The following is a 12,901-nucleotide window of genomic DNA, read 5'->3' as shown; positions in this document are numbered from 1 at the left end:
AGTCCATTTAAACTCAAACCATTCCATATCTCATGTCATAGAAACCACTGCAACCTCTTACCTTGTTGATTTTCTTTTAACATCATACAAAATCTTTATGCCCACTATCAATGCAGCAACAATACTGCACTTGGTAAAGTACCTGCAATACTAGTACAGTACCTAGTCTTAAAATACTAGGAAAAGTGGTATTCAGTACCCTACCTGAAATTAGATACTGTACTGGGTACAGTTTCCTAAGATAAAGTTACTATACAATTGACCCTCCAGTACAGTACTGCCTACCATCAGAAGGTACTGTACAATACTAGTATCACAAGGTGGCACATAGGTACGGTACTATACTGTACCTTGAGTAGGTACCAGACAGTATTGTCACGTACCTGCTAAAGTACCTGCAAACTCAAGAGTAACAGAAGTAATATTTACAGATAAAATACATGTATTACTGAAGAAAACTGGCAAAAAAGAAACAACTAGACAAGAGACATATTATTGAAGATGAATGTAATGCATGAAAGGAAAAAAATTGAAATATAAACTGGGTAAATCAAGGAGAGACAGAGAGGGGGTTAAATTAGGTACTTAGCGGTACTTTACTGAGTATAGTACCTAAAATTTGGATACCGGCAATCACAGTACAGTTATTGTACCTCAATGTGAGGTACTATACCCAGTACAGTACCTTTCAAAAAATACTGGATTTCTGGACCCATAGTAAATCACCGGTCTGCCAGGTACTGTACTGGCAAAAACAGGTACTAGTACAGTAACTGTTGCTGTGTTGCCACCATCTATCTAATAATTGCCAATATTATTCTTACTCTCCTCAAACTCTCTGCCAATGCTCCTTGCTGTTGTAAATCACTTAAATTAACTGGATCTACATATTGTAACATCACCTCCAAATGTTGGCTACAATTTACAAACTCTTATTCCACTGAAGTCAAATCCCGTTTGTTGAACGTGGCTGGTCGTATGGATGTCTACAACATGGTCAGTCTCTCAGACAACATCCCTTCCACAGATTTATATCTCATTATGTCTCTACTCTTTTAGTTGGCCAAGGACTCCACTTCAACTTACCCTGAATGATGGTAGATTCTGCATTGATAGTTGTTGAACAGTGTTGAACATGTATTCTGATCACATTTGAACTCTCCCGTAATTGTTACAAATGAGTATGTGTATAAATTTGCCAATTCCTTGTATGTATGCTCAAATGTCTTTGCTTGCAATTGAAAATTGTATCATCTGGTCAGATATCCAAGTATAATTGTGGCCTCTACGGCTGAGGCCCGCACCTCATTCATGCAGTTATTGAAAGAGGTAGTGTGTTCAACAATGTCAACAGTGTATGGTTTTGGGAAGTTGCTCATTAACTGTGAAAAAACTTGTTTAGATTTGTTTGACAGTTGACGTTGTGCAGGCACCCCTGCTGTTCTCTAGTGTAGACTTAAAGATTGATGTGATCTTTGGATGATGAGGGGTGGGGGTGATGCCTCAGACAGGATCTGCTTGAGCTTTAGTCAAGGCAATTTTGAATTGAAGTTGGAAGAATAGTTTGGATCTTTCATCCCAAGAGACTTTTGGTGGTGGTGAGGTTGGGAACCCACTAACTGTTTGCTTTGTCAGTGCTAAGGTCTACTTAAGTATCTTGGTTTGTAACCCGGTAGACAATATGAGTGAGTAGTTGTTTACCATTGGGGCACTTTCTACATCTAAATGTGTGATGCTCCCAGGATTGATAAAATCACAGTAAAAGCTGAGACCGATTCAGAATAATATTACATTCCATAACACAATTAACATTGCAGCAGTTAAAATGAAACAACACACCAAATCAGGTAATCTCATAAGTGTTTTGACCAGAACAGCTGCTGCAACAAGGCTGATTTCATGCATACACACACATACACTGGTATCCCAGTTCATGCCCAGATTCTATGGAGGGGTAAAATTCAGTGATTGAAATAAAAGATTCTGTCTTGTAATGAACCCAAAGACAACTTGCAGGCCTATCAAAATTTCTACTATCATCACACAGCTACTAGTCACCATCATCTTAGCATGCTGAAGACTACCAACCTCAATAGGACAATCGTTATGATAATAGGGATGATGGGTCATCTCACTCAACATATTGCAAATCCAATGCAGCAATACCCAAGAATGGCAAATAGAATCTCACATGAAATCAATCCTAAAGCCCAAGGAAATGGATTTTGTAATGCCCAGTACTTTGATCCCACTGGGCCTATTCCTGATGGTTGGATGGTTTATGATTCAACAACAATGATACCTCTCTTCAGGAGCAAAGAGGGTGCTTTGTTGTATCATCAAACTCATACATTTCAACCTGCAGTTACCTCAAGTGTCATGGGAGATAGATTTCTCTATCAAGATAATTACTCTTGCAAAACACATGTAGGTCTAAATAATTTAAGAAAGCTCAAGGGATACAGGGAATTTCACCCAAATTCTTTGAGTAATGGAAAATCACTGGACACACACTCAAAAATGATTTACAATCCAGCCATTACCATTTCTGATAGTTCAGGGGTTGATCAAAATTCATACAATTCACATCTTCTGAGGCTGTCAAGTGCCCCAAAAACTTTTAAAAGGCCCCAGTACGTCCCAATTGATTTTCTGTGCCTATATTGCCACAGATCTGAGGGTACTAATACTTTTGATATATGATTTATTTGCACATATTTAGGATGAAAGAGTATACAAAGATTGGTCTAATTGATGAAGATAAAGCCAAAGTTTTCAAAAACTTTAAGGAAAAAAGGTGTGTTGTGCTCATTGTGTTTTTGTTGATAAGGGGTATTGAAATCCTTGGTTTTATTTTTTTTGAAAGTCAAGGCAATTGGGAGTCTCACAGTACATTGCCAGATTTCAACCAATCAAATTTGAGGCAAGATGTCTCAGAATGCCTCAAGTCTTTGGAAAAATCTTCCATACCAGAATTCAAAGGAAAATTCTGCAAAAATGAAAATCAAGAAGACTTCAAGATCAAGAAGAGCAATGAGTTCTCCATGGAAAACACATATCTATCATCAGGGTCTGATCCAAAAGGCTATCTACAAGCAGTGAAATATACTCACAAATCAAATCTGGTGAAAGATGGAAGAACTCACAAAAGACCTTCAATTTCTGATTCCAATACCCAACAACCCCAAGTAAACCTGAAGACAGATCCATCCTATCACGTCAACAAGATCCATAAGGATACAGGAGGAAAAACTGATGATCCTATGTGTGAAACACAATCAAAGGAGGGAATCAAACATTCAACAGAAGACAATAGAACCTTCCTCCTGGGTGACAATGGAAAGGAGATGTATGCAGATCCAGAGGGACACCTTTTGGGAACACCATCTGATAAGCTTATTGGGTTGCAGACAGTTTACAAACTGAATCATCTAGCCAAGACCAACAAAAACAATATTCCTGGCTTAAGGAACATTCCAAAAGACAGAGCAATAGATGGAATCACTGAAAGAGATAATTTGTCTAGATATACCATTGGTTTGGAATCCAAAGCATCTCATGAACAATGGAGGATAGTCCACAGCAGAAAGAGCAAGACAAGAAATGCCTTTGCAGAAAAGGATTGTCATCCCCTGGAAGAGGCTAAATCCACAAAAGAATTAGCAACAAACCTGGATGATATTTCAGTCCAACGTGGAGACCAAAATACGCAAAAGAAATTGGAAAACAATAGTGTCAATGATCAACCTTCTATTGCTTCCCTTACAAAACCTCTGGAGATGAAAGACATAAAGGACAAGGCTTCTTCAAATGATGCACACCAAATGCAAACTATGATTCAAAAGGAATCAGATTTGGCCCCATTGAATCAAGCACTCAAGCATAAAAAGAAACAGCAGAACAAGACTAAGGTTTTGACAAGATCTACATCCAAAATGGATAGTAGAGTAGGGAGTTCTGATGCACATAATGAAGATCCTAAAAGATTATCACCCTGTGATATGGTTGATGACATGATCAAGCTCCAAGATAACAAGACACTATTCTCAAAGATATTATCTAAGATATTATGTGATGACAATAAGAAAAACTTCTTGGACATTCACATGGATCCCAAAGATTGCAATCAGGGATTTTTACTATCTGCCTCAGAAGATAAAGGCCATATATTGGATGACCACATAGAGAAGATGAATGAAGTGATGGACCCTGATGAAGCTTGGAGGAGGTCACAAACTTTAAGGAGATATATAGATCAGGAGAACATGATCCTGAAATGGAAGCACAATAAGGGACAACTTGATCAAAAAGCTTATGCAGTAGCAATGCTTCTCAAGATTGGGAAAAAATGGCCAGTGTTTTATGATACAGTCACAGGCAAATGGGAATTGGTCAAATCAAGATGGGATAAATTGAATGACATGCAAAGAGATTCACTGAATTCTCTTATGGCTGTTGATGAACAAGTAGAAAGGTTAGCCACAATATCTATTATGGAGAAAGTAAATAAAGATTGGTTTAAATCACTTTACAGTGAGTCTGACTTGCAACACTTGAAAATGCAGGGTGTTTCCATCCCATTACTGTTTAATATAATACACCACATGGATCTGAGTAACCCAAACAAGAGCATCAACTGGAGACAAATGTCCAAAAAGGAAATCTCAATCAAGGGGAAGGAGATATTGAGTGTGATGTGTGGATTCATGTGGTTATCAGATCGATATTATGACACTAATCAGAAAAAATGGGTTGCCTCACGTCTACGTCATCTAATTTTAGAAGATCCAAGATTGTCACTTCTTTTTCAAGCAAGGTTGAAATTCTTAGTCAACAATACTCATAATGTATTGTTACCTCTTCACAGTATGGAATGGGAGGATGGAATTTTGAGAGATGTGAATGGATTATTGGACTTGGCAGAAGGATTGACAGCATTGCATTTTGGAGTATCAATTGAGAGACTTGTTCGGCTTAAGTATGAGTCAAACTTAGAGAAAGAAGCTTTACAGAGCTCCAAACTAAAAGATTTCATTGGTCAGGATGGCAAAAAATTCTACTGGCCAACAATTTTCCTTGGCAAGTGGGATGAATGGAAAGCTGAACTGCAGCCATATTTTCAATTTCTTGGGGTGAAAGTCTACTTTGGGGGTTGACTAATGTTTTTTACATGACATGTTCACTGTAGATACATTTTGGGAAATGTGTATTTGTTTTATTGTCACAAATATTCTTGTGTTGTTTTTCCTTCAAAAACAATCTTTGAGCTCACAAATTTTAGCGCCTACATATCTATTTCAGAAATTAGGTGCTGGAGAATAGTGCCTGCATGCCTAAAGAAACATGTAAGTGCTCGAAAACTAGCACCTACATGGGTTTGCCATTGAATTCAAGATGTGGCTGCCTGAAAATACTGTCTACATGGGGGTCTCAAGTTTGGACAGATGAAGGTGCTGGAAACTGTCCCTAAATGGCAAAATGAAGATGTCAACACCATTTCACATATTTCAGTCCCAGTCCACAGAATGTAGACTGTGTTTTGAGGGAAATAAATTTGTAGGTGCCATTTGGGCATATTTTGGTAGCATTTACAAGTTTGATTGTGGGTCTCATCTAGCAATATCCTTTATATACCCACCTCTGTTTGTCTTCAGAAACTTCTAATTAAAATTTGCAATGGTTGAAAACAAAAGGATGATTGATAACTATACAGCGGTCAATCATGATTTCAAATGCCTAACATGAAGCTCTTGTCTCTTGCAGCGTCTTTAGACCTAATCCATCAGCATTTCCTAAATGCAGTTGAACAAGGAAAAGGTATCAAGTCATCATTAGAACAACTACCAAGATCTTGATCAGGATCAGAAATAAGATCTTACCAGATGAAAGCAAACAAATAGACATAAGATTGTTACCAGATGAAAACCTTGCCTTGGAGCCAAATTCTAATTTGGATCTGAGCTCAGCATCAAGAGAACCCAAGCAGTACCCGGGTAAGCATTTGCACCTTTCACAGAAGGGGCTGAGGATCTGTACAAGGTGCAAAAGGGGTGTTTGCCAGCTTGTAGTGGTGCAAATTGCTTTTCCCTGTAAGAGTTTTGAATGGGTAAAGCTTTGGTGTGATCAAAAAACAAATCATACTGGTCTACTTTTTTGCAAAGCAAAAAGATGTGTAAAAAGGTTGGCTGGTTATATGAGTGGCTTTGATATTGCTTTTGAGCCATCTTTGAAGCATTCCTAAAATTTTGAACTACAAGGAGGTATTGGGTATGATGTCCACTCTGGCGCTTTGCATGGGCACTGCACAACACCCCTGCGCTATAATACCAGGCAGCGCTACTGGGCGGTATCAGGCAGCTGAGCCGGGCAGACATCTGCTATTAAAAAGTGGCTCTCAAAGGTCACCTGTTTACAGAAAACCCAGTCAACCCAGTTGACTTTCTGGCTGGGACCTGTCAACAAATGTCAAGTTGATACACAAAGTTACCACCAAGAGGCAACTGGGTCAACTAGCTTTTGTTGGAACTGGGTCAACTTTGAGAGCCACTAAAGTGCATACAAAAGGCACTATTTTTTCAGGGACTTGACATTGGTGGTAGCATTGGTCAAAACCTGATACAGGGCCAGCCTGATAACAGAACACGGTCACACTTGAGGAGAAATGGGAATGTTCCCTAGGTATCTAAGGAACATAGTTCCTACGCCCAAAGGGTCAAATGAAATTCATATATACTCCCTTTATGTCTCACTAGTCCCATGTACAGACACAGCAGCAACTCATACAGCTGGGGCTCAGACATCTGTCGGCCATCAGCAACCACTTGCGGCCGTTCTGGTGGCTTCTCACCCACCCAAGTTTTGATTCACCATCCCTCCCTCAGAGTTGGCTATAACCTAACATATGTGTGTCACGTGTTGTGCTGAGTGTGTGTCCAATATACCTGCACTCAATTTCCTTTTGTCCTCAGTTGATTTGTATGTATCAACTACATGCAATAACACCAATAATGATATGAGCTTTGAGGTTTGGAGAGCTCAAGGATGTGTTTCTTATGACCAAAGTTAATCCCATATGTACACACAATGCATGTTATAAAATCAATTAATTGCTACAGTCAAAAAAGCACAATCACTAAGAAGGCACAAGGTGAGGCAGTAGCTGCTTCTCATCCTCTATCACAATTGAGATTTGATCTTTGATATAGGTAAGAAAAGTTATTATCCTGTAAGCTGAGATCGAGTGAATTTTTGCTCATCAGTGATTGATTCAAATACATGACATTGAATATTTCAATCATGATTTGGTCCAGCTCAAGTGTGGATTCACAAAGAATGTTTGCACCTTGAGTGAGTTGGTAGGGGGAGTTGACTGAAGATGAAAGGAAATCAAGTGCAGGTTATGTACTATCTTCACTGTCTCAATTTTCAAACCCATTGGTCTGTAGTCTGACACTGCGGTTGGCAGGGATGTGCAATACTTGTGTGATACTTGTTTAGGAATGTTCCTTAGGGTTCTTAAGGAACCTTTTTTAAGGAATGTTCCTAATTATGCGCGGATGCGACCATGCCCTCCGTGATAAAGCAGGTGTGTGAACTGCACTGCTGCCACTATCTTGGGCAGGCAACATAGGTGTTGTTGCAGATCACACATTTTTCGGGCTATAAGAGCATCCCCAGCCGTGTCATATATCGGTAATGTACGGAGGGTTGCGCAGATTGTTTGAGGAACTGTTTGAGGTGTGAAATCTGAAGCATGTACAGCCATGGTTCCCTACAGTTTGGCTTGTAGCATGATTTGGGAGCTGTGTTATGGCTTAGATGATTATTGAGGTGCGTGATTTGCAGAGAGTCCGATTGTACAAGCCAGAGTTTATGGGAGAAGTGAGGTACATAAGGGTTTAGGATGTGTGCGGAACAAGAACATATCTGGCCTATCTTGACTTGCACGTAGAGAATTTCCCAAGCAAAGTATGTGTTTGGGGGTAACAGCTGTGGATAAAAATACCCCAAATCCATGTATGGCACGGTTTACGGCACACGGCTGGGGATGCTCTAATGTCAAACTGAACCTTCTCAAAGCCTAAGGGCTAGACAGATGGTTGTGCATAGCTTCTGAGTGGGTGTCTGCAACCACTGGTTTACATGTTTTGGAATCATTGATGAGAAACACACAGTGTTCTCGAGGTTACGCGGAGGGACAAAGTTGATGTTTTGGAGCTTTAAACATTGAACACAACAAAAGGGAGGGAATGGTGTTCTTTTCATGAAAATGATGCCTAATGGTCTACTGGATCAATTTTGATTACATATGCAAGGGATTTTGGTACAAAAAGTGTGGGAAGTAAGCAGAACATTGTTACAGCAAATGACGAGGAGACTCGACCCAGTGTAACAAGCAGTTTTCATGGATATGACGCTTCCGGCGATCAAAACTGTTTTCATTGGGCAATTGATGGTCTTACGTTGTGAAGTTGGGGCGAGAAAGTGTGTAAAATGTGGTTTTGCATATTCTCAAGGTCATCACCGCTGGTTTGGAGAACAAATGAGGTTTTTTTATTTATGCATACAATCATGGAAAATATTCAGAGAGCTAACAGCAAAAATCAAACAACGCAAAAGTGGAAATAGGTGGAAGTGATTTATAAATGTTGACATGGACTGTGAGGTTTCAGACGTAAGATCTTACATTCTGGACGCAGCTCTTTTCAATTGAGGAGCTTGAGTTGAAATGAAACAGTCACATCAATGCCACAAAGTGCCGAGTTCTTCAAAGCTCTTCCTTCAGGGCCGTGAAAATTGTAGATTGCATCAAGGCTTTGGCTGTCTTGTTGTCGTTGGCCACATAGAACGCTTGACCACCAGGAAGACGAGATTTGTGAGACCAATGAGATTGTGGATCGCTTTCCAAAAGAGCATGAGCTTGGTAGCTTGGCCAATCGGGGCCATGAATGTACATGCCGTAAGAAATTGCCAGGGTGGCATACATGCTTGCTTTGTCAACTTCTCCGTACGAATTGTGCGTAAGCGCGGCAAACGTGTAGGCCTGATCCATGGACGCGTACATATGCTCCTACAATGATTAGACAGGGTTTCTATCAGTTCAAAGTGACTTTGACATGAAAGTAGAAAGTCAGCTTACCATCTTGTAGAGCGCGACAAGATGCTCAGCCATTGCAGTAGTGGGTGGATCTTGCGTCATATTCCAGTTGGCCAATTTTTCGGTCAATTCTTTTATCTTTAAGATTCGGTCATCTGAGACGCGGGCGCCCCAAGGAGGTAAGCTGCATTGTGAGCATCCGCATTTAAACCCGTAATGATGCTGAAGGGTGGCTTGTCGGACTTCCCAAGAGAAATCAAGTTGGAAATCTGTACAAGAGGGGCAATATTAGCAACACTTAGTTCCACCAGTATGTAGTGTGAGTAAATACACTTACAAGAATCGAACAATTCTTCGCCAGGCGCAATGTCTCGGACGGCGTACATTTCGAGTTGCAGGGTTACATCGTCAAAATAGAAGGCGACATTAGGACGACATCCGTGGTTCAAGTCTGTTAGAAAGCCAAGTAGAGGTCAGTAAAGGTGAACATGTGATTAATGGAAAACAATAGCTCTAAGACTTACACTGCAATTGAAGAGCGTCAACGACAGGTGGAAAGTTGGGGTAGATCTTCGTCAGTAAAAGGGCAGGCCAATCAGTTGGGTATATGCTGACTTACAGCTGGCTCGGGAATAAAGGCAAATCCACCTTCACCTTCGTCATCCTGACTGGCTGAGAAGACGTTCCGATCAAAAGCCGAGGCCACCCATTCTAGCTCGGTGTCGCCCACACCGTGTTGTCTTGCGAAGAGCTCGCGGCCTTTGATGGGAAGGTGGTCCACCATTTCTTTCAAAATAAGCTTCCACTCGTTTCGCGGCCAGTGGTGAGATCGGGCAAAAACGGTGACGAGAGCATGATCGGTTACGACTTTATCGCCCAACTGTAATTTCTTGGTGGCCAAACTTCCAAGTCCTCCTTTGTGGGGCATGTGAACGATCTCGTAAGGGAAAGCAGCTCGATCTGCGTCAGTGATAACATTTTCTTCTGTCTTGAAAACCGAGAACTCTTCAAGCTTTTGAGTCAAAAAAGATGGTCTGATGAACAGAACCATTCCTCGATTGTTAGAAAAGCTAGGGTTGGCGAATATACAATAGGGCTCGTCTTTGGCACTTTTGGGACGCTGATGACAACTTTGTTTCACAAAGCCATCCAGGCTGGGGTTGTCCGCGGTGGGTCCCCGGGTATGAACAGTGACTTGCTCGTAATCGTACATCAATTTTCGTGCGTAGAGTGGTGAAGATGAATTATTGGAAGTTGATGTGGCTTTCGGTTTCAGCTTTGATTGACAAGTGTCCATGCTTCCGGAAATGTTGCTGAGAAGCGCAGACGGATTCAAGAGAGCGTGGAATGTCAAGGGGGAAGTCGATGGTGCATGTGATGAACACAAAGTTTGTATATTGTAGAATAAGATGGCATGCAAAACTATCGAAGTAAGTCGGGATCGAGTAGACATTTTAGAAGAGCTTTCTTTGGTGGAGAGACTGGCTGGCAGGGTATGCGAGAATTCGATGCAAAGAAGATATAATAATAATGAAATAGAGATGGGGCTGAGGAACCTGTCCTGTGATGAAATCGTATGCGTAAGGTATGAGGTTGGTGAACTGATAAAGCTGAGGGCGAAGACAAAGATGCCAACTCAATATTTATCCTCATTTGGCATCTGGAGCATCCAGCAATCCTAGAACATTCATCGTTCAAGCCTAGATCAGTTTATTTCTCGTGCTCCATTCCAGGAAGTGTGCCAATCAGCATCGCACCAAGCGAAAGAAACGAAGTTTGCCTTGCCAGAGTGGCTTCCTTTTGATCAAACCAGATCATAGAACATACAGGTCATCGGAACGGCCTGGTGAATGAGCCGTTGCATGAAACCAACCCAGGCTATTGAAGAGGTCAACGTAGGAGAAGGCAGACGGCACGCGATGTAATGAATGTCAATTCTTTGGCTGTCAACTTCGGGGAGTCAAAAAATGCCGCGAGTTTCATCAGCCTTGGGATAGACTTGAGGCGTTCAACGAAAGTCCCCTCTCGGAGACGAGCGATCCACGCGAGGCCCAGGGGGTAAGATCACAGGATCATATATTGACGAGATTATAAGCTGAAATCGTATTGGGCTTCTTTATAATGTCATCTTGCGCCTTCTTTAGGATCCATAATCGCCAAATTTGACCTTGGATAGTACGCGAGCTTATGCTGGACACTTGGTGAGGGAGGAACTTTGATGAGTTTACATAGTCGTTACAGGAGGTTGAGCTTGTGGAGCAATTAAAAACGCATGACCCCCTCGCGCGTCACGACTCACAGGTCTTCACTTTGATAAGTTTAAATGAATGCTCATTCCCTTATATAGAGCGGATACAACCGCATCTCAACGATTGGTTTACCAACGGATTTTCACCTTCACCTCCTCCATTTCCATTTCTCCTACAGCTCCCTTTATGAAGACATTGAGGGTGCGTTCACTTAAGCAATTTCTGGTGAGAGATCACATTCTTCAAAATTTGAAGTGTCTATTTGGTGGCGCATGTTTCATTTTTGTATTAAAAAATTCACAGAATGTGATTTCTGGTCAGAAACTCCTTAAGTGAACACGCCCTGAAAGTTGGAACTCTGCGCACACATTTTTGGGCCCCAATAATTGAAGAAAAATTTGTATAAACCAGAGAACATACGGGCATGCCCGCAACAGGTAAAATGTCTATAAACCCAATTGCTTAAATCAAGAAATTTTATATCAATTACTACCGGTTCTTTACTCTGTCAACATCTATAATTTGTGCAAACCTTGATTTGGTTGTAAGGTCTGCTTTCCATTTATTTGAGAGGGGTGTTACGAGCTAAGTGGTGCACAGTTGTGACCATAGATAATCTACATTCTAACTAGAATTCGATTATCCTCTTTCTGGAGAATCCTCCTTTGGAATTCTCCGTGAAGTCTCCTATCTCTAGGGACTGTCCTACCACAAATTTGTACAACACCGACCGTATAGCCAGCATCCTACTAGGTTGTGGTTTGGGGTGGGTCCCAGGAGTCGAGGGAAAGGGGTATCAGGTAAGACTTCTCGACCCCGGGTGGTGGGTGGGCTCAAAAAATCTGAGAGATCCTGAGTAGAACGGCCTCGAGGGATCTTCAGGGTGCGAGCTATGAGAGAGATGAAGATGGGGAAGTAGAGAGATGTAAAAACTCTGTTTCTCTCTTCCTCCCATCTTCCTCTACCTCTAAGTGACATGTGTATCTACACCTGTGACATAGGAGTCCTCTCAAGCCCGCACCTATCTCGCTCGGCACACCCCTCCTTCAAATGGAATGTAGGGTACCTCCGCAGGCTCTGGGAACACAATCCATCCATTTATTCGAGAGGGGTGTTACGAGCTAAGTGGTGCACAGTTGTGACCATAGATAATCTACATTCTAACTAGAATTCAATTATCCTCTTTCTGGAGAATCCTCCTTTGGAATTCTCCGTGAAGTCTCCTATCTCTAGGGACTGTCCTACCACAAATTTGTACAACACCGACCGTATAGCCAGCATCCTACTAGGTTGTGGTTTGGGGTGGGTCCCAGGAGTCGAGGGAAAGGGGTATCAGGTATCTACCTTACCCCAATCCCGACCCCCGCGACGTGAGGACAGTGCCCGAGAAGTAAGACTTCTCGACCCCATCACTCATGGAAGGTAGAGCCGTGAGCCCGAGAAGTCTAACTCCCCAACTCAACTGACGTGAGTGTTGAACTGACGCCTCCTCCCCTTATCCCCACCGCTGATCACTTTGTTTACGCCGGTCTAAACTTTAACCCGGTCAATCGAA

The 12,901-nt window shown here is 41.6% G+C and overlaps 2 protein-coding genes across 2 annotated transcripts; one reads left to right on the top strand and one right to left on the bottom strand.

Annotated features, from left to right (window-relative positions):
• Window positions 1–2,172: 2,172 nt before the first annotated feature.
• On the top strand, window positions 2,173–5,156 carry MELLADRAFT_106831 (uncharacterized protein; the record flags this gene model as incomplete). The annotated part of the gene is made up of 3 exons (XM_007410506.1): window positions 2,173–2,633; window positions 2,723–2,797; window positions 2,867–5,156. The coding sequence occupies 3 exons, from the start codon at window positions 2,173–2,175 to the stop codon at window positions 5,154–5,156; spliced, it is 2,826 nt and encodes a 941-aa protein (XP_007410568.1).
• A 3,611-nt stretch (window positions 5,157–8,767) lies between these two features.
• MELLADRAFT_87306 (uncharacterized protein) lies at window positions 8,768–9,881 on the bottom strand (the record flags this gene model as incomplete). The annotated part of the gene is made up of 5 exons (XM_007410337.1): window positions 8,768–9,070; window positions 9,140–9,339; window positions 9,435–9,548; window positions 9,622–9,667; window positions 9,717–9,881. The coding sequence occupies 5 exons, from the start codon at window positions 9,879–9,881 to the stop codon at window positions 8,768–8,770; spliced, it is 828 nt and encodes a 275-aa protein (XP_007410399.1).
• Window positions 9,882–12,901: the final 3,020 nt, after the last annotated feature.

This window comes from Melampsora larici-populina (genome assembly GCF_000204055.1).
Source record: "Melampsora larici-populina 98AG31 unplaced genomic scaffold MELLAscaffold_20, whole genome shotgun sequence".
NCBI lineage: Eukaryota > Fungi > Basidiomycota > Pucciniomycetes > Pucciniales > Melampsoraceae > Melampsora > Melampsora laricis-populina.
This window is presented reverse-complemented; position numbering and strand designations above follow the sequence as displayed.